The sequence below is a fragment of the Periplaneta americana genome, chromosome 6 (assembly GCF_040183065.1).
Source record: "Periplaneta americana isolate PAMFEO1 chromosome 6, P.americana_PAMFEO1_priV1, whole genome shotgun sequence".
Classification (NCBI taxonomy): domain Eukaryota; kingdom Metazoa; phylum Arthropoda; class Insecta; order Blattodea; family Blattidae; genus Periplaneta; species Periplaneta americana.
In genome coordinates, this window is record NC_091122.1 from 1,944,337 (window position 1) to 1,966,118 (window position 21,782).

The 21,782-nt window shown below is 35.2% G+C and overlaps 1 protein-coding gene across 2 annotated transcripts in view; it reads right to left on the reverse strand.

The window, feature by feature from the left end:
- Positions 1 to 1,713: 1,713 nt before the first annotated feature.
- AstCC (Allatostatin double C) overlaps positions 1,714 to 21,782 on the reverse strand; it is a 39,004-nt gene continuing 18,935 nt past the window's right edge. Inside the window, exons 2-3 of one of the 2 annotated variants that reach the window (XM_069827286.1) lie at positions 14,185 to 14,301; positions 1,714 to 2,491 (exon numbers count right to left, since the gene is read on the reverse strand). In XM_069827286.1, the coding sequence (XP_069683387.1) occupies positions 2,402 to 2,491; positions 14,185 to 14,301 (207 nt within the window). In that variant the 3' untranslated portion in view covers positions 1,714 to 2,401. Of the gene's footprint in view, positions 2,664 to 14,184; positions 14,302 to 21,782 lie in introns of both variants that reach the window. The other variant, XM_069827285.1, reaches the window with a different exon arrangement.

A 21,782-nucleotide genomic window follows, 5' to 3' on the forward strand; every position in this document is an offset into this window, starting at 1 on the left:
TCCACACAACTATTTTTGCTTGTAACTTTCGACTCGGTCATTTCCGGACCAGGGTTCCTTATCTCAAATTGATACATGTGCCCTTCGCCATCATCCCTGAAAGTTTGTAACACCACCTCGGAAACACTCTGTATATCCGTGGATGACTGCAATCACACAGAAATATCATATGAAAGTGCAGTCGAATATTTTATGTTCGTATAAAAGAATTGCAGATGTGAGGCGTTTGTTTCACGTAGTAGGACGTATAGCTGACCACTACAAATTAGTATTTAGCCTAGATATGATTAATATTATAGGTCAGCTATAATGTTGTGACTATGGCAAAATAAATTTAAAAAATACATACCCTTGCTCTTCATGATAATGGCGATTGTCTTCCATATTACACCTGTTTTCTTTCAGCGTATTATCTTCATATGTATGATGTGATTTGACATACAGACAGCGCTATGACTTTCGTCAAACGGTGCAACAAGTCTGGAAATTTGTATGAATATATGATTGTGAGTGGGCCGGGTTAATATTAATTAGCCAATCTTCAAAACTATAAAATACAATCTATCAGGACTGTCGCTGGGCAGTAACCTGAACACAAGTTTCAGCATCACATTGTTGACAAGTAACTCCATCTGTTAGCACAATCATAAAGCACTAATAGATGCTATAGGGTTACCAACAACGAAAAAAAAAAAAAAAAAAAAAAGATGCCATTTTATTTCATTTGTTTCTGTCAGCGTTCTCCGATAGGTCTCTTTTTTATACGCCTTCAGATAGTGTTTTCTTTTCAATATAGTCGCTGACGTCACCGCAAACTAAAAAGCTTGAGGTTTGCAAGCTTCTACGTTCACATTGTTCACATCTAGTGTTAACGTTTACGACATTCATTAAATTACATTAAATAACCTGACCGAGAACTTTGACGTTCACGTCGAGTTTGCGTTTACTTTTCATTGTATATTGTTGTTTATTGTTAGTAAAATAACATGTAAGAAGTACAGTCTTAATTCTTCCCTGAAGGAGTAAATGACTCTTTATGCTCGACCATGCGGAAATGTAGTAATTATACACCTGGTAGCAGTCCTTTAATGCATGTAATTAAACTACACCTATTCATTAAAGTTCAGGTTTTCGATTATTCTCGGATATGCAATCGAAAGGCAACTAGCAAAACGTCACGCAGGCTGGAAATCCAATACTGTCGCAGAAGGTTATGTTCTGTTAATATAATAATTAGCGTTAATTGTAAATAATATTCAAATAAATTCAATTTGTCATCCCTTTTTTTAATGTCGAATTCAATTTCAAGGTTATATCAAGTTTAACGTTTATCTTACTTTCTAGATTATATCAAGGTCGTCGACATTCGTTGCCCGGAAAAAATCAATACTTTCGCGTCTGCGCACATCTCACAGTTTACGAAAATGCACAAGGTCAGTTCGCTCCCTAGTTACATAAGAATAACATGAATACTTATAAATAATTTCAAGTTAGAAATATGGTCGAGCATAAAAAGTCGTATGAAACTTGCCTATAATGGTAATTAAGACGCTCGTATGAAAATTATGAAACTCGCTTGCGCTCGTTTCATAAACAAACATACTCGCGTCTTAATTACTATCATTATAGGCTCGTTGCATAATGTACTATTAAGTTTAATGCGATGTTGACGGAGGTACAGGGAAACAAGAATATGAAATAAAATTCTACAGCCAATATCCAAACACCTTTTTATTTCCGTAATGTATTTATGTACACTAAGAACTTAGGCTTTATTGGCAATATATATAGATAGAGTTCTGTGTAACCAACCTGTTTGATAAGACCGGTCCATCAATGTTGGCAGCTTACGTCTAAAATGATCACTAGAAATTGCTTTTACTCTGTAACCCTTCATTTCATCATATTGTTTATACTGTACACAAGTTTTAAAATAACATCACCTGATAGAGATCTGTTTAAATAGTTTCATAGGGATGACTTGGTAATAATAATAATAATAATAATAATAATAATAATAACTTAATTTGAAAGCAAAAGTTCACCGTTACAAGGCTTGTGAAGGAAGTAGCTAATAGACGTAACTAAAATAACTTTTAAGTGTTGATAGAAGGAATTCTTTGACCAATGGAATCAACTGACCATCGTGAAACCTTGCTCCTGTCATCTAAAGCTTTTAAAATTTTAACCGAAGATTCGTAGATATGTTAGTTCATTCAAAATCGCTGTAAATAGACCCTAAAACAAGAACGCAGCGATGGTCACGTGATTCGGTTAGGTCGAAGAATCCCCTGCAGAAGGAAATTATTTTATTATTATTATTATTATTATTATTATTATTATTATTATTGTTGTTGTTGTTGTTGTGTTAGAGTAATATCATGCTAGGCGTGGCTGCACCTCACTTCCTCCTCCTGAAGCAGGTGACGGCGTTGAAGTAGCACCTCCAGTACACGCGCCCCTTCTGCTGACCGCGACGCTGGAGATCCATCTGAAACAGACGCGCATCGTGACGCACTGTGCCAGCGGTGCGCGCCGCCGCCATGTTCGGGTCCTCACACTTCGTTGGTTGCCTCATCCTCCGTCTGTCTACCCCGTATCCGGAAGATTCTGGGATCGAATTCGCGAGGCCGGCTATCCTTCAATTCCTCGACCAAGCGCACCTTGAAATAGTCACAACGTGACATCACAAACATGGCGGCGACGGACCCCTACACGTGGCGGGTGGGGGGCGTGAGGGATAGGATCACCACTGCCACGTGAGGCTGTCAGAAGCAAGCGGGAGGCTTTGATAAGAAGGGATTCCTGCTGATATTAAAGACTAACTTTTTAATCTTTTTGAACTGTTATTTCGATGTACCAATGGAGCGTAAGAATCTATTGAATTTTAGGGTCGAATTCATAGTCGTCACTTATAAAATGAGGAAACACTTAAGTAATGAGTAGACTTCGTGGAATTGCCACGAGAATAGCAAGGTTTACTGCGCACGCGGTATAGACTGTATGAGAAGGGGGCGTGCAACGGATGGAGTATGCCTCTGATGTAAACACTGAGCAGTATACTGCGGTTACAATAAAACCTGTATCCTGCATTCAAGAAATATAATGAATGATCATTGAAGTAGGAAATGTCTAAACATGTAAATACACAATTATTTTATAGTGAGATATATTAACTCTTAAAATTTAATGTAAGATACTCGCATCATCCTTGAATATGTGCATTGCAGTGAAGAGTTACGTACATTTTGAGCGACTGCAAAGTAATCTCCTCCGATGGTCACTCAAACCGTTTTTATATTGGGAAAATGTACGTTCAACATCACACGATGTAATAGGTGCATATTTGAAGAACGGAAAGTCACTACTTTTTAGTACACAACTTCAGACGTCTTGTCATGACCTGATAGTACATCATTTATAATACGAAGTTGTGAACAGCCAGAAATTTTAGCAATAATGTTTCTCAACTTACATTTCACTTTTTCTGAAATTAGTGAATTGTTATTTTGGATAACGGTTTGTGATACTTTATCCATTATATTAAGGGCTTCTGAGTGTTGTAGTTTAGACGATTCTAACAGGATGATGCTTTTGGACACGATTGTAAAATTAGAATCAATGAACAGAATATCTTCCAATAGCTGTTCAGAAAGCAATGATTTTACAGCTGCAACAGCGGAACTGTCTGTGCTATCCAATGCATCAATTAACTCCATTATTTTGCCGTAATGTTCTACATAATAATTAACAGCATCCAACCACGTTCCCCAACGGGTCAAGACTGGCTGCGGGGGTAAGGGTATTCCAGGGGCAATTGTTTGGAACAGCAACACTCTCATTGTAGTATGTTTGATTGAATTCTTGTCTGCACTGAACAAATGTTAAGCTTTGACTATTCCAACCACAGTAATGCAAAAACAAGTGCTTACATAGATATACATTAGCTGTAGCTGCTCTATCTATTTGGACCGGTCACATCTCTTAACATGAACTGCTTATACTACGAGACCGGGCGGTAGCTCACCTCCTCTATACTACCGTACATCGGCAACCTGATTGCATGCTGCGTGTGGCAATTCAACGAAGTCTACCTAATGAGCATTTCTTTAGCACTTATTTTAGATCGTATTGCAGAGACGTTACTCATATGCACTGACAGAGCCATCTTCAGTTAAAAGCCGCAGCATGGGTAGGTTTGGCAACGCAGAGTGGAGGCGGGCGGAGGCGAAATAAAGGCATGACGTTTGACGTTTTAGTGCTTTGATTTCGTTGTCACATGTACATTTTCGACATTAATTGATACAAAACTAAGTGCATATGATCAAGATTCAGTGTATTCATGTACGTAATTTATTACGGAATCCGAAATTGTATTTTATTTGAGTTTCAGAATACCGCGTAAATACTTGCATACAGCCACTTATAACTTAAACAAAATTAAAAGCATATGTGTTTTTATTGATGGTACAAGGCAAAAAAATACTTAAAGAAATGTTACTTGTACCAAAAATAAATAAAATAACAACGTATTTTCGCAATACCCCATTCCAGTCAATTAACCATTATGTGGCTAGAAAATTGGCAATGTTTTGCAGCTTTATGTTGTTTCACCTCTGACGTGAAAAGTCTAGGATATCACATACATTTTAATTTCATGTGATTATCAGTCGTGCTTTTCTATATACATATATACTAGTGGCTTGTGCAGCAAATGCTGCTGCAAACTAAGTTCGTTAGACGTTCAAATAAACATTTTTCAGATTTATTTTCAATGAAGAATACTTGTCTTTTTGATAGTTATTTGCTTCCATAATAATGAAACATACTCCCTCTGAATGGATTTTTTTAGGCCAAATACTTTCTCTTGAACCTATCCAACTTCAGTTTTTGAGTTTCAACGCGAAAACGCAAGTATCGATGTCAGGACGATAGCAGTAGCTATTTCAGGTCATTGTGGATTGTAGGCAAAAGTTAAAAAAATGTCAGGTTTGCTAAGCTTTCGAACAATAGCATTTTCGTATAGCTGCTGTATGTAGAACTTGAAATGTACAGCGTAAAATCATTTTATCCTAGTAAGAGATCTTGCTGAAATGATCGGGAGACTACAAAATTTTCTAGGCCTCTTATTTTATCAGTAAATAATACCTTTTGGTCTTCCTTTAGGAACTGTAATTTTTGCGCTCTCTCGAGCAATACTGAAGAGAATGACGCATATAAATATCTACACCATACCGCCATTAAGTATATGAAAAAGACCCAACCCCACTGGGTTAATAAGTATAAAAATATTTGATTTTTAATAACAATATTATTATCTTACTTAAGTTTTGTAGTTATATATTAGCAGCCACTCAGTAAATTATAGAAATGAAGATCTAAATTAAGATATTCTCTACATTTACTTACATAACGTCAAAACGTTTCACTTTCATGTCATCAATATAGCATCAATATTATGTACAATTAATGAAAAATAGACACATCATGATATTAACTATAATAATATTTAATTTTTAGTGGTAACAATGTCATCAAACTACCTCAAGTTTCGTAGATTTGAATATCCAATATACACCTGTACTCAGAAAATTATACACTGGAGAATCAGTTTTTAATAACAAATTGAATTCAGCTCTAAATATGTCGGCAATCCTGCAGGTAATAGCATATTGTTTAATGTAGTGTGTGTTTTGTTCTGAAATTCAATCAAGTCGGCCGTGATTCAATAAAATTAGTTCTCAAAACTGACAACAGATGGATTTTGGAAAATAGGAAAATTATGTAGGAAAATTGACATTTCACTGAAAACTACTACTTTTCCGAAAAACTTTGGGTTTCAAGCTTCAAAATGAGGGGCCATTCATTAAAATCCGTTCAGCCGTTTTCCCGTAATTTCCATTACCAGTTCAAATTATATATATAGATTTCAGATGCCCAGGAAGCCAGTTTTAGTTTGAACCTGGCTAATCACCATAACAATACTGTTATCCTAAATTTTTTGTTATAAACTTTTTAAAATACGGAATAATTTTAAATAAATATAACTACAGAATACAAGCTAAGAATGTAAATTATGCAAATAAAATAAAAATGTAAACAGAGAAAACTATTGACATATTATAATAAGGTATGAGGATGTAAATAAATACAGCTAGGCCAAATATAAAGATCTATGAAAAAAAATGAAGAAACTTACCTTCAACATAATACGTAACAAAACACATCATTATTTATTAAGTAGGCCTATGTGCCAATTAGCGTAAACTCATTGAACTTTAAATCCTGTAAATACGAAGTGAAAAGAAACATGTTTATAACTAATTTTTTGCGAAAGAAATAATATTAATAAACAAACCTTGAAAACTAACAAATTGAGTGTATGCATCTACAAATTATAGATAGTTCTGACGTATAGCAGGCATTCCGAATCTTCAACAAAACTGCAACATTTTTGGGATCACAAAACAGCTGTTTAGAATGAACTTGAAAATCAACGGCGTAACTGTATTGATATAGTAGGCGAGACCCAACAATTTGGCTATAATTCTGATACACCACAAACCACAAGTAAGGTAAGACTATAAAAATGTAATTTATACAATATTTAATATTTAGAAGAATTGTCAATCACTTTGTCATTAATAAATAACCGCAAAAATTGCCAAAGACTGCAGCCATATTTTCATTTATTGTCTTGTTGTTATCGCCAACACGCATTTAGTTTATAATACATCAACAATTAACGTTTGGTACGACCGCGAACATAATTCCATCGACACACACTTATATTGTAACATTAATTTACATTGAAAATCGGCATTAGCACAAACACGTGTACTGGAAAGTTGGCCTCCGGCTGACAGTCAATTACAGTGTTGCCGACGTATGGCTCCGGCTTGTAACTGAAGAAGGCTCTGGCACTGAGCATTCGCTTGACATCGAAAGAAATATGGCAACAAGGCTAGATGTGAGCGCTTTCGTATATTCAATTATTTTCCAGCGCCTTGAAATTGTTAAATCGGCATTATTGTCGTACACAAATACAGAAGTAAATATTATAGAGCTAAAAATTATGCAAGATGTCCAGAAAGCATTTTACAGAAGAAGAAAGAAGTGAGTTAACCCTTTCTTACCTATAGATACCATATGGCAATAATTAACTTTATTAGCATTTATATACTTGTGTGTTACATATGAAGGTAAATTTTGCTGGATAACTTCTATTTCAATACATTTTCATCAATATAATTTTGTTTCAAATGTTGCCACTCCCGTAACTTGGTCCTAATACAGCTATTTGTTTCAACATGGATTGCTTGTAAATTTAATTTGGGTTAAGAGAACTAATTATGAAATAAAGAGACATCGTCGAAAGTAAGAATTCTGATAATTGATCTCTAGAAAAGAAGAAATTAACATGGGACAAAATTGCAGTTGATTTTAATGCAAACTCCGAAAATATTCCTGTAATTAAACAATTTTAATTAATTTTTCAGTAATTTTTATGGTATACGAAGTGGAAGTGATATAATTATGCAAATTTTAACAGCTTATTCCTTGGGTAGAATACAAACGAAAATGAAAATAATACTTTTTTGGACGTGAATATTTTTCGAAAAAAAAAAAAACCACTTAATCATACCTGAAATTATGCTGTAGCATAATATCTCAAAGCAACCAGTACTTTCAGCAGTGGTAAAATCGGTAAGCCTCGTGGTTGTATTGTGAATTTCAATGAGAGATACCAGTGTTCTTGTTGAAACTATATCTGCTCTTAAATTGTTGATCATTGTACATCTCTAAAGGGTTTTCCATATCTCTGCTATATCTTCTGTTTTGCCAAAACAAATTTTCATTTTCATTTTCGTTATAGAACCCAATAACATCATCAAAATCATAATCATCATCTGTTGTATACCGAATCAGCTGATTACAATGCATATAAGGAAACACTTGAGTAAGCTGACAAGCTACCTTATTTGAATAAGTGTTCACTTCAGTGGGATTTATGAATTGGAAATTATTATAAGCAACTGCTTAAGTGTTTCCTTACGATAAGTGTTGACTATGAATTCGGCCCTTAACCACTCAAAACCAACTATCACCAACTGCAATCTTGTCAAAACTAGAGTCCCTCTATAAAATCTACGACAACAGTTGAGACAACGGAACCTCCTATATTCTGAAAACAGTTCTCCACTAACATCTCGAAGTAGATGTTGAACAGGGTAGGTGATAAAGGGCATCCTTGTCGTACTCCTCTCCCTATTTCACTTCCTTCCTTCTGACATTTCTTCTCCTATTCTGCCTTTGACTCGTTGTTTCATATAAAAGTTACTGAACAGCCTTCTCTATCTCCAATCCGCACCTTTTTCTTTGAATGCCAGTGTACCTGTTTACCAGGACTTCATTTTCAGGCTTGGCATTCATTGCTTCCATCATATTACCCTATTAGAGTGTTAAGCCTATTTTTTTTGTTTTGTTTTGTGTTCATGAGATTAAGGGTCGAAAATACACATTCCATATTACCTTACGAGTGTGGCAATGTTAGCAGAACTGATACAAGTTTTCATAAGACTGGAAACATTGAATTTTTATGGCCACGTTTAAATTTGCCAAACTGTTCCAAAACACTTCAGAATTTTAAATTTGATCAAAATTTGTAAGAATTATCCATTCATTGTCAGTTCTTGCATTTTTGTTTCCGAGACCAAATTAGCAAATAAACCTGAATCATCTGTTATAAGAGCGACGTTGCCAGATTTAATCACAATGGACTCGTGAATTCTGAGTCTTTTACAGGATTCTTATTTAGAGGAAATCTTAATTACCCGTATGCAGTCCTGAGGGGCTTCCGTGCAAACATCTAATCTAAACCTTGGTAAACCTAACTGTGGATTACTTCGGTATTTGTCCTCTATGCGTTCTCAGCAAGAAGTACAGGCAACGCCCGCAATCGTACGGAAGGAAGGAAGCGCTGTTCATGGCTGATTGACAAAGACTAGAGGAATATGTGTCTGTATTTTGAAGATAATTTGCTACGTTCAACATATTTAAGACTAGATCTATGTATGGAAACTGGAAATGTAGCTACTGTAAAGTAGGGTAAACTTGAACATACAGAGGTGTGAAAATTATTAGAATAATCTTAATTTTAAAGGTTTTTTAATAGTTCCTTCATAAATATTAATTGAATTGATGAATATTGGTATATATTTCTATATTGATGTAGGATATATTTACTACTAACAATGCCGAAAAGCATTGTTGTACATTGGTATTTTTCTTATTTTACAATTGTTATGGGAATTCAGAAATTATTATATTATGTTGGCGGAATTGGAAACATAAAAATTATATGCACAAAACAGATGTATACGTTCATTTGAACCTTCACAACAATGTAAACGCAAAGAACAATTTGTTTAAAGCTTTTCTTAATTAATTTTTTATGTGTCCAATTCCGCCAACATAATATAATACAGACGTGGACAAATTATTAGCAAAATTTAAGATTTTTATTATATATTTTTACAAAATATGATTCTTCAATTTAGGCTACAGTTGACATTTTTGTGTATTTCCAAATTATTAGCAAAATTGAAGATTTGTATTGTATATTTTTCAAAATTTAACTCAATTTGGACTACAGTTGATATTTTTTGCATATTTACAAATTATTAGCAAAACTGAAGGTTTTTGTTTTATATTTTTACAAAATTCGATTCTTCAATTTGTACTACAGTTGACATTTTGGATATTTCGAAATTATTAGCAAAACTGAAGATTTTTGTTTTATATTTTTACAAAATTTGACTCTTCAATGCAGTTGACAATTTTGCTAATTTACAAATTATTAGGAAAATTGTAGTCTTTTATTATATATTTTTACAAAACTTGACTCTTCTTTTTAAACTACAGTTGACATTTTTGCATATTTCTGTCTACTGTAATGATGGAAATATCCAAAATTGTCAAATGTAGTCTAAATTGAAAAGTCAAATTTTGTAAACAGAATTATCATAAAAATCGTCCATTTTGTTAATAATTTGTCCACGTCTGTAATTTCTGAATTCCCATAACAATTGTAAAATAAGAAAAATACCAATGTACAACAATGCTTTCCGGTATTGTTAGTAGTAAATATATCCTACATCAATATAGTAATATTATATACCAATATTCATCAATTCAATGAATATTTGTGAAGGAACTATTAAAAAACCTTTAAAATTAAGATTATTCTAATAATTTTCACACCTCTGTAAAGTAGAACAAAAGATTACTTCCGGCACATCCGGCGACACTGATATAACCTCTGCAGTTGCGAGCGTCGTTAAATAAAACATATTAAATAAAGAAATTAACAAAAGATTAAACCATGACATCAGCCCTATTTACGATTTAAAGGAATTAACTTTAAAAATACGTCATGTGCATTAATATCACGAGTTAAATCTTTCGCCAATCTTTCGTCTTTAAAAACTATATACTGTGGGAAAAGTTGGAGCAGAAAAAAATGTGTAGAACTTAGCTAATGTCTGCAAAAAATATCAAAATTCATTAATTCATTAATTGATAGTGTTCTGCCCAAGGGCCGGTCTTTCACTGCAAACCCAGCTTTCTCCAATCTTTGCTATTTTCTGCCTTCCTCTTTGTCTCCTCATATGATCCATATATCTTAATGTTGTCTATCATATGATAACTTCTTCTGCCCCGAACTCTTCTCCCGTTCACCATTCCTTCCAGTGCATCCTTCAGTAGGCAGTTTCTTCTCAGCCAGTGACCCAGCCAATTCCTTTTCTTCTTCCTGATCAGTTTCAGCATCATTCTTTCTTCACCCACTATTTCCAACACAGCTTCATTTCTTATTCTGTCTGTCCACTTCACACGTTCCATCCTTCCCCATATCCACATTTCAAATGCTTCTAGTCGCTTCTCTTTACTTCGTCGTAATGTCCATGTTTCTGCTCCATACAATGCCACACTCCACACAAAGCACTTCACTAGTCTCTTCCTTAGTTCTTTTTCCAGAGGTCCGCAGAAGATGCTCCTTTTTCTATTAAAAGCTTCCTTGGCCATTGCTATCCTCCTTTTGACTTCCTGGCAGCAGCTCATGTTACTGCTTATAGTACACCCCAAGTATTTGAAGCTGTCCACTTGCTCTACTGCCTCATTTAGAATTCGCAAGTTTACCTTCTTTATTTTTCTTCCTATGACCATGGTCTTCGTCTTGTTTGCATTTATCTTCATCCCATACTGCTCACAGCTGTCATTCAGCTCCAGTAGTATATCCCTTAGTATCATCTCCTCTTCTGCTAACAACGCCATATCATCAGCAAATCTTATGCTCTTTATTCGTCTTCCTCTTACTGTTACTCCTCCCATGTTCTGAAAACAGTTTTTTTCACTAATTCGTTCAAGTAGATGTTGAATAGGGTGGGTGATGAAGGGCATCCTTGACGTACTCCTCCCCAATTTCACTTCCTTCTGAATTTTCTTTTCAATATTGAAAACATGGCATGGATACCAAAATATGATGTAAAATTTTGGAAATGTGAATCAAACAAATTAACTATTGTCCAAAAAATACTTAGAAAACTTTTCATTCACCACTCTACAAAATTGTTTTTTTGAATATTAGGGCTATCTCCTTCTATTGTGATAGTCCCGAAAAAAATAAGTCACCAAAATCGAAATGTCAAAACATTTGCAGCTAAGGTTAAGACAAAATACAAGAAAAGCATGTCACATGAAAGAAGAGCTCAAAAGGAATCGATTGAGCCCAAAATGGCCCAAGCCGACCGATGCAGAGCTTATAGAGAGAAGAAGAAAGCCGAAACGATGCCACTGGAGCCTAACCGAGAACCTCTACCGCGAGTACGCTTTAGTGAAATAATAATAATAATAATAATAATAATAATAATAATAATAATAATTTATTTTAGCTGGCAGAGTTAAGGCCGTAAGGCCTTCTCTTCCACTCAACCAACAAAAAGTATACATACATGTATGAACTTACAAACAATTCAACAATTTGATTTAGATAAGAGCTACATGTATACAAGAGTTATTTACGAATTACACAACAAAATACTATGAACTATTAATTAAACACTGAAATACAAACTATGTAGCAGAATTAAGCTAAAATACATAGAATGTTGATATATTTCAAATAATGTTAGATAATAGAAAGAGATTATTATGAGACAATTTTGAAAATACAGCACTATCAGGATGATGTCTAAAGGAAGAAGTAACAATGTAGTCAGTGATAGTTTAAGTCAGTATGATTGGAGTAAAATGCTAAGAAGGTTATCTTTTAAGCTGTTCTTAAAGGTGTTTGTTGTCTTGCAGCCCCTAATACTTTGTGACAAGGAATTCCATTGACGCGAGGTGGATACTGTAAAAGATGATGAATAACGAGATGTTCTGTGAAGAGGTATACTTAGCGTGCCACAGATAAGTGATCTGGTATTTACGTCGTGGTTAGAGTATAGATAAGAGAAACGAGACGAAAGGTAATTTGGTGTTGAGGTGTGCAGAATTCGAAAGAGTAAAGACAAAGAGTGCAAAGTTCTGCGTTCTTTAAGTCGGAGCCACGAAAGACTTGCGAAGGACGGTGATATGTGGTCATATCGTGGGATGTTGCACACGTATCTGACGCACATATTCTGAGCTCGCTGTAACTTGCCTGACAGTTCAGAACTTAGGTCACTTAACAAAACGTCACAATAATCGAAGTGCGGCATTACTAGGGTTTGTACTAGGGTAAGTTTTAGTTGCTGGGGCAAGAAGTTTCTCAAGCGACTCAAACAGTGAATGGAGGAACAGATTTTTTTATCGTTTCTTTAACTTGAAAATTCCAACTCAGATTATTATAAAAAAAGAAGCCAAGATTTTTTACGACAGATGAATAAGGGATTAGCGTGTTGTTAAGGGTAACAACTGAGAAATTACAGGGAATAAACCATAGGGTACGTTTGTGGTTCTCATAGGACCGTCCTTTAATAAATACAATTCTACTGTAGTTAACTTGTCTTTCATTTCGCAGGCAACTGCCCAACACGGATTCACGTACATAAACCCCGCGGGTGTGTCATCGACACAGATCATCACAATTTCTTATATGAAGTTTACCCCAGCGATCAAATTTACCCCAGTTTACGGCATTTCAGAGACCCTGTAAGGCATATGGGCACAATTTTCGGTTACGTGAGGCACTCGATTTGAAATAGTTTGTTTACTAGGAGAGGAGACTGCAGAGTAGGATGGGAAATATAAACTGCTGTGACCTGCGTCACCTTATCGTAATCGCTAAGGCGGTCAGTGGCGAATTATTAGGAAAGCGCTTGGTTAACGTGAGAGACTCGAAAACCTTTATTCAATTTGGCAAATTAATTCGGCAGCTTTAATCATAAACCTCTTTACTATTTCTCCATCATTGAATTGATTTAAATCACAGGCGAGAAATTGCGTAGCTAGCCAATAATATTCCATCATGTTGTCTACGTTTATTTTCTTGAATATTCTGGCGTTTCTCAGGATTACTTAATAGATTTGCACGTTCTCGACCTAAAATAATTTCAGAAAATCATATTTCGTTTTCTACGCACAGTTGATATATTTTTTTTTTTATATATTTCTTTTGGAAATAATACGTACAGACAACATTTAATTCCTCGTAGGCTACCTTTTAATGCAGCGTGTTTAAGGTATAATGTCGTATTTAGTATACTATGCAAATGTTAAGATCATAAATTTTCTTCGGAATATTACGAAAAATAACATTTAATTTGTCTTACCTTCTAATTCAGCATGTTCTTAATGACATAAGGAGTAATGTCGTTGTATATTAAATTTATTAATGTCTAATAGGATTTTCGAGCATAACATACATCGTATGTTCTCCCCTTCTAAACAGCAAAAAAAACTCTTCCTCCCATTTCTCATGAAATAATCGTTTTCTAACGCGTACACACTGCTTTGATAATGCCATTATGCCACCACTGATATTGCTTATGAAACTGATATAGAACCTGCCCACGCCTAGGAGCTACGTGAGGGAGGAACGGGGACTGTGAAGATGTCACTCAGAGCGATAAGCTCTGTGAAGGTCAGTGAGGCACAAATTCTCAAGTGAGGCACGATGCCCATGTATGCTGTAAGGTGACTCACCTTACTGTCGGCCAGCTGGTCGGGGAAGGCCCGCGCCCCCTTCTCGTCCTCCACGGCCTTCTGCAGCGCCACCATGATGCGGTCCAGCAGCAGCGCCGTCCGCTTCGGCACCACCACCTGCAACAGCACACCTGCTCCTGTATAATTCCAAACATTTATTGTATCCGCGCGTATTTTCCTTAGCACGGGGGTGGGGGGGGGTTAATGAAGCGGCGGCCCGCCCGACACAATTAAATTACATCTCGCAGCGCGCGATATTAATTTCGCCAATCGATACGAGGCGCGGCACATTATTGTGAGGCATAACATCACGCCAATTGTCCGCGCTAATCCCAGCCAGGCGGAACAATTGCATGCAAGGTAGCCTGCTGCAAAGGGCTAAATCCACTTCAGCCTGTTTACAGCGTTAAACTTTATCAAAACGTGCCATGTTTTTCTGCGCCTCACTCGAGACGAACAAAGATTACAGCATTACTTCATATGGGAGTAGCGTCTATACCGCCCCCAGGTCTCCGGAGCGCCCGGTTTTATGAATCCATCTCCAGCAGACAGGATTCTTGCCCGGGGAAAATACTTTTGCAATTTCAATTACTAATATGAGTCGTTGAGAGTAAAAGTGGTGTAAGTGAAAATGGGTAATGAGGGTTAAAGTAAACATTCTGTCAAATACAGCACAAAGTAGCAATTAATATCCAATTTCTTTAAACTATTGTAGTCGCGACGCTGTTATTCCCGGCGTGACTCCTCCTCTTTGCTTACGTCTTAGGAAGTGAAGGCTCTATAAAGTCTAGGTAGGTACTATCGTTCGCCATTTTTGTTCTTTCGTTGCCGAGCTATCATACGAGGAGTCTATTTGCCACACCGTTAAACATTATCATATCGTAGCTCCTATGATAATAAATCAAACGCACTGTAATTCAGCAAGTAACTGAGCTTTCTGCGAACTCCAACGAAAGAGCCGAAATGGCGGGCGATTATATTAAAAAATAGGTTGCAGCCGCCAAATTACTCTTCAAGGAACGACCACTCATATAAATTGAGGGAAAGAAGGCAGAGGACGGACACTGGAAAGTTTTCTTTTCTCAATCGTACTATCAGGGACTGGAATGCTTTACCTGCAGACTTACTAAAGGCTTTACCAACAACCAAAAATGTATTTATAAATAGGCTTAAGGACTTTACTAATAGACGGTAATTATACATAGTATTTAAAGGGTGTAAATTATATTTTGTTATTGAAGTGTTGTATCAGTGAAGAATTATGTTGTGTCAGTGAAGTGCGTTGTGTCAGTGAAGTGTGTTGTGTAAGTGAAACGTGTTCCTGTCAGTGAAGCTTTATAGTTTATAGTGGCAGTGCAAAGAATTTGAACAGTGAAATGTTTTTGAAGTGTTAGTGAAATCAGGATAGAATCAGTGAAATGTGTCGTAGTTCCAGTGCAGTGAGTGAGTTGACAGCGAAATGAGTGTAATTTGAAAGGTACTTGTGCAAATATGAACATATCATACTCGTGGGTTTTAGTTCGAACTTAGGTTTAAAATGCAAATTAGATTTATTTTTAAGTGATCGTGCTTAATTTAATTTAGGATATTCCCTGTTATTATTGTTATTATTATTATTAATTATTGTTAGTATTAATTATTAGTATTGTTATTAATTGTATTTTTAATTAATAAGTTTATTATTGTCATTATTGAGTGTAATTAGTTACCACTGCCACCGGGTATATATCCATTGCAGTGTGAATAAATACATACATACATACATACATACATACATACATACATACATACATACATACATACATACATACATACATACATACATATTAAGTATTTATCGAGCCTTAAGAAATTAATAACGTCTTCCTCAGCGAATCACAAGACGCACACGTTTAAATGTAGCCGGCCTGCAACGCGATTGGCTGCCGGAAATTAGAGCCACGGGACTATAATAGTCAGTGGATAGCACGAAGGACATGTTAATTGTTACTTTCCGCTGCATTTTACAGAATTTTTACTTTAAACCTCATTACCCAATTCTGACTTACACCACTTCTGCTCTGAATGGCTCATATAGTGAAAACTAACTCTTGCCATTAGATTTAACAACAGTAACATCTATCCGTAAAATTATTTTAAAAGTGAGTGTCTGTAAACAAGGCGGCTCGGGAAGTGAACGTCTGTGGTAGGGTTGGCAACAGTGCGCGTCTCGCCAACCGGCTTACCGGCCAAGTACACAGCCAGACTCCATTTCACGCTACAGTATGCAACAATGAAAAAATACGTAGAGCACGACAAGCCATTACTACTGAGTCAGTATTTTCAAGTTTCATGTTGGTATGAAATGCACTTCCCATAATGCAAATCATCAGGTACCAGAGATAACAAATGTACGTAAATATATACATCAGTTCGAAGATAATTTCGAAATACCATCGTAAAAATTTGATATGCTGAAAATATGTGTTAGAAATATGATTTAAGGGAAGAGGACGATATTTTTTTGGTGAAAAATGAGTAAATTTTCATTTTTTTTTTCTTTAGAATAATCTGTGATATATGTGGAATGCATTGCACAACATTTTGTGGGGGTATTTGTGCCCTTATCGGATGTTGAGTCTCCATTTATAAACTAGCTGTGCTATGGATTTTTAAATCACACGCCCCCTTTTATCGTTATTTCTGGTAACTTCATTTTTTTGCTACATTGCCAGACAAAAATGGATATAATTTCTGAACTATTAAAGATACATGCATGAAATTTAGAACACACATTCTTTAGACTATTACGAAACTTTTCTCTGTAACAGAATTTTGTTAATCTATTTCATTTTTAAAATATGTCCGTTTGTTTGCGAAAAAGGAAACAAAAAAAGTGTTATTAAATTTTAATTGTTTATTTTACAAACGTAGGGACTAATATCAAAGTTCTATTACAGACACTTTGTAAAGCATACTTGTGCAAGTACATTGCAAAAACCTGTTTGAATCTATCTTTAAAAATGGTTTAGTATATCGGTTTTAGTAAAATCCTGTATTGGATATATTTTTTTCAAATTTGGGCTCCCAAACATTTTTTATGAGCTCTCTACATACAAAAAATTAATATTTTACACCAAATACTGTAGGAAAAAAGTTTTAAAAAATACCATCCTCTCCCCTTAAATCTACCATTTCCAATGAAGTTTTGTCATTATTAAAGTCTTGTAGCATTATTTTAACGAAATCTGAATGCGTAACAATGGAACGATTCAGGATTCAAAACAAGCTCATCGCTTCCTTACACTAAGCTCAGTTCTTATAGTTCTGCAGTGCAGTCTCAAGAGAGATCATATTCTAGAGACGAAAAGCAGTCTTTCTGACAATCGGCTTTTGAAAATAGCCAATATCTGACAGACTATTTACACATGAATATTATCATAAAGAATGAAGGCTTACATTTTATCAAACATTATTTACAAATTAAGTAGGCTATAGTATTATGAAATAAAATACCTTGCATTAGATGTATAACATTGTACATAAGCTTAACAGTGTAATTAATGTTCGATTAATATAGGCCTGTATTTTTTATTGTAGTGTTAATAGTAAAAACAGCGTGTTCTAGTGTACATAGTGTAAATAATTGAAATTGTAAATATTAGTGTAATACTTAAATTGGTCCACATTTTGTTCTGCCTCACTTGACCAAACAAGAATCGCGTGAGCAGTCGATCAAGTACTTCGCTTGCTAGATGCACGCGCGTCATCCAGTAATAGCCTACTTCATCTTGTGGCCCCCAACAATCACGAACAGCGCAATCACTATATAGTCCCGTGGCTCTAGTTTCCGGCACCCAATCGCGTTGCAGGTCGGCTACATTTAAACGTGTGCGTGATTCGCTGATGAAGACGTTATTCATTTTTTAAGGCTCGATAAAAACTTAATATAATAGCCCGCCATTTTGGCTCTTTCGTTGGCATTCGCAGAAAGCACACGAAGACGTTATTTGCCGCTCAAATATTTCTGAATTACAGTGCGTTTGATTTATTATCATAGGAGCTACGACATGATGTTTAACGGTGTGGCAAATAGATTCCTCGTATGGTAGCTCGGCAACGAAAGAAGAAAAATGGCGAACGATACTACCTACCTAGACTTTATAGAGCCTTGACTTCCTAAGACGTAAGCAAAGAGGAGGAGTCACGCCGGGAATAACAGCTTTGCGACTGTTTGTAAGTTATGTACCGCCTATGAGTTTTCTTTCAAGAAATACAAACTGTAAATACCACGTTCGTGTTTTTTGTTGTATTTACAGCTATTGTTGCTATGCCTTGAGAGTTAGAATTCCCACACAGAAACATGTTGCTAGGAAACCATTCTTCATAACATGGAACTGTACTGAAATAGACCCATTAAAGTGCACTTATTGTTGCTTAGTTACCATCACAGTGTAGTTTTGCGAAGGCTTTGGAATAATACTGCTCTAAATTTTCAATGGAAAATGTATTGTTTTTGCAATTTTAAAACTATGATCGTGTAGAACACACGTTTGTGAAATGCGTTACAAAATCTCGGAAATTGAAGAATTCGATCTACTCGTTTTTTCAAACTTTCCCTCCATTTCGTAAAAATCACTTCCCAACCTTGTATCGTAGTATACTACTTGTACAGCAAAATGCCAAAGGAACTAAATTATCACAAAACAAGTCAAAGTTGTGAGAAAATTCGTCATCTCCATCACGAATTTTTTCTGCCAGTTAATATAGAGTTGTGTGTTAAACAGAAGAATAGCGATTAAGGATGGGTAATGTTGCGTTTAAAAACTGGACTGGTGAATTGGATACACGCAGACTGAAAAAGGAAAAACTAGCCTAGCCTATATTGTACGAAGAGGGGAAGGAGGAGACAATTTCAAGAGAACCAATGGCCAGAAAGAATGGAATGAAGTTCTTGCGCCGGAAGAGGGCAACATCCGTTGTGGGACCGAGAAAAGTATCGTCCTTGCGAAGGGAAGTATTTGTCATACTGTAATAATCTGAGAATGGAGCTACGTTGAGTAGATTTGGTTAACTTGAATGTACAGGTTGGAGGGAGGGACGATAGTGGTGCGTTTTATACGATATAAGGCAGTTCCGTTCACGAGGCGCTCCTCTTATCGAGCGAGAGGCAAGTCTGACTGTATTGACAGAGTGCAGCAGCTCCAGCAGTACAATAATAATAATAATAATAATAATAATAATAATAATAATAATAATAATAATAATAATACTTACTTACTGGCTTTTAAGGAACCCGGAGGTTCATTGCCTCCCTCACATAAGCCCGCCATCGGTCCCTATCCTGAGCAAGATTAATCCATTCTCTACCATCATATCCCACCTCCCTCAAATCCATTTTAATATTATCTTCCCACCTACGTCTCGGCCTCCCCAAAGGTCTTTTTCCCTCCGGCCTCCCAACTAACACTCTATATGCATTTCTGGATTCGCCCATACGTGCTACATGTCCTGCCCATCTCAAACGTCTAGATTTAATGTTCCTAATTATGTCAGGTGAAGAATACAATGCGTGCAGTTCTGTGTTGTGTAACTTTCTCCATTCTCCTGTAACTTCATCCCTCTTAGCCTCAAATATTTTACTAAGAACCTTATTCTCAAACACCCTTAATCTCTGTTCCTCTCTCAAAGTGAGAGTCCAAGTTTCACAACCATAATGAACAACCGGTAATATAACTGTTTTATAAATTCTAACTTTCAGATTTTTTGACAGCAGACTGGATGATAAAAGCTTCTCAACCGAATAATAACAGGCATTTCCATTATTTATTCTGCGTTTAATTTCCTCCGGAGTGTCATTTAAATTTGTTACTGTTGCTCCAAGATATTTGAATTTTTCCACCTCTTCGAAGGATAAATCTCACTGTAATAATAATAATAAATAATAATAATAATAATACTGTAATAATAATAATTAATACTAATAATAATACTGTAGTAATAATATTACTGTAATAATCATTATTATTTTATTTCTTGCAGTATACATGCTGAAGTTACTTTTGTAGGTAAAGTAAAATAAAACATAAAATTTTGGGGTTCTGAAGTGCAAGAATTTTATCTGTGTATACTATATTTTATGTTACAAGTATTAGCAAAATAAAAAAAAAAATCACATTATTTCGGAAAAAAGTGAAAATGGTTCAAATTGTTTTACTGAAGTGGCAATTTTATTTATTTATTTATATATTTATTGTTGCTAGTAAGTTTGAAATGAACGCAACTTAATAAATATAATGAAAGATAAACTAGCCACTCCTGAATGAGTAAGACTCGTGCTCAGGAGGGGATTCCAACACAGACAAAAATAAAATTAAAACTGAGAGTGAATACAGGTTAAAAAGTGTTAAATATGTTTAAAATCAAACTATAAATCACTACAAATTTTCATATTTTTTATTAATTTGGAGAGGATTCGTGGTTAAAATTATATTAGAATAAAATTTGTTTAATAATTTGGTTTCTTGACTCATGCTATGATAAAAAGCTGCATTGGTTTTACATTTTCACAGAGAATTCATATTTTCAGTTCTATATTTATGTATATACCTTTCGAAGTTATTCATATTTTTCTGAAAAATATTAATGAAATAAAATAATAAATTGTTTTAATGTCGAAAACTTTGACATATTTAAACAACAATTCAGTTCAGTAATCTTTCTGCTTTTTAAAATAAATTTTTAATATATTTTTTTTCTGTAGTAAAATTAACGGATAAAGGTTGGATTTATAAGTTCCACCCCAACCTATGATACCATAACTTCGACTGTGGATTGAATTCGGCGTAGCTCAGTGGTCAGAGCGCTTGGTACGTAGAGCCAAGGACCCGGGTTCGATCCCCGGCGCCGGAGCGAATTTTTCTCCTCAGATATTAATTGTCAATATTACAGATATTATTCTATAGGACAAATTAATAAATCTATAATATTCAGAACACTAGCCAATTAAGGAAATGATACTTTTGAATAGTTCATTCTCTAATTTGTAATATTATTTTACCCTTAAAACTAAAGAAAAAAGGTATTTTTAAACAATTTCAAAGTAGTGTAAGTCTAAAAATATTGAGAAAATATATGACACTTTTTGCTGAAAATGTCTTCGGGAATGTGCTCCCTAAATGGCGGTAACTCCTCGTGGATCACCCTGTATATGGCGCAAATACCTGCTTACCGAAACACGCAGTAACTGACTTATTTATAGTTTTACTTAAGGAAAAGTAACAATTCTACAGAGCAGCCTTTCTAGTGGAAATTCCTACAGCAAGTGAAGACCTAACATTTTACATGTGCTAAGTGCCTGCCAATTTTTTTAATTTCCTCTTATGAGGAACATCCATATGAGAATACCATACTAAATTGTCTTTGTCGTAGCTCAAATGTAAGTGACTTATTCGTGCACCAGAAGACGGTGTTGCAGGTATCTGAACATGCATTGCGCAGCGTGTTTTTCATCAATATCTGACAAAGTTGTTTTTGGCACTTAGCACATTTAGGGTCCAGTTTCACCAACCTTTGTTAAATATTTAACATGTCGTTAAGGCAGTTTAACAGCAAACTTA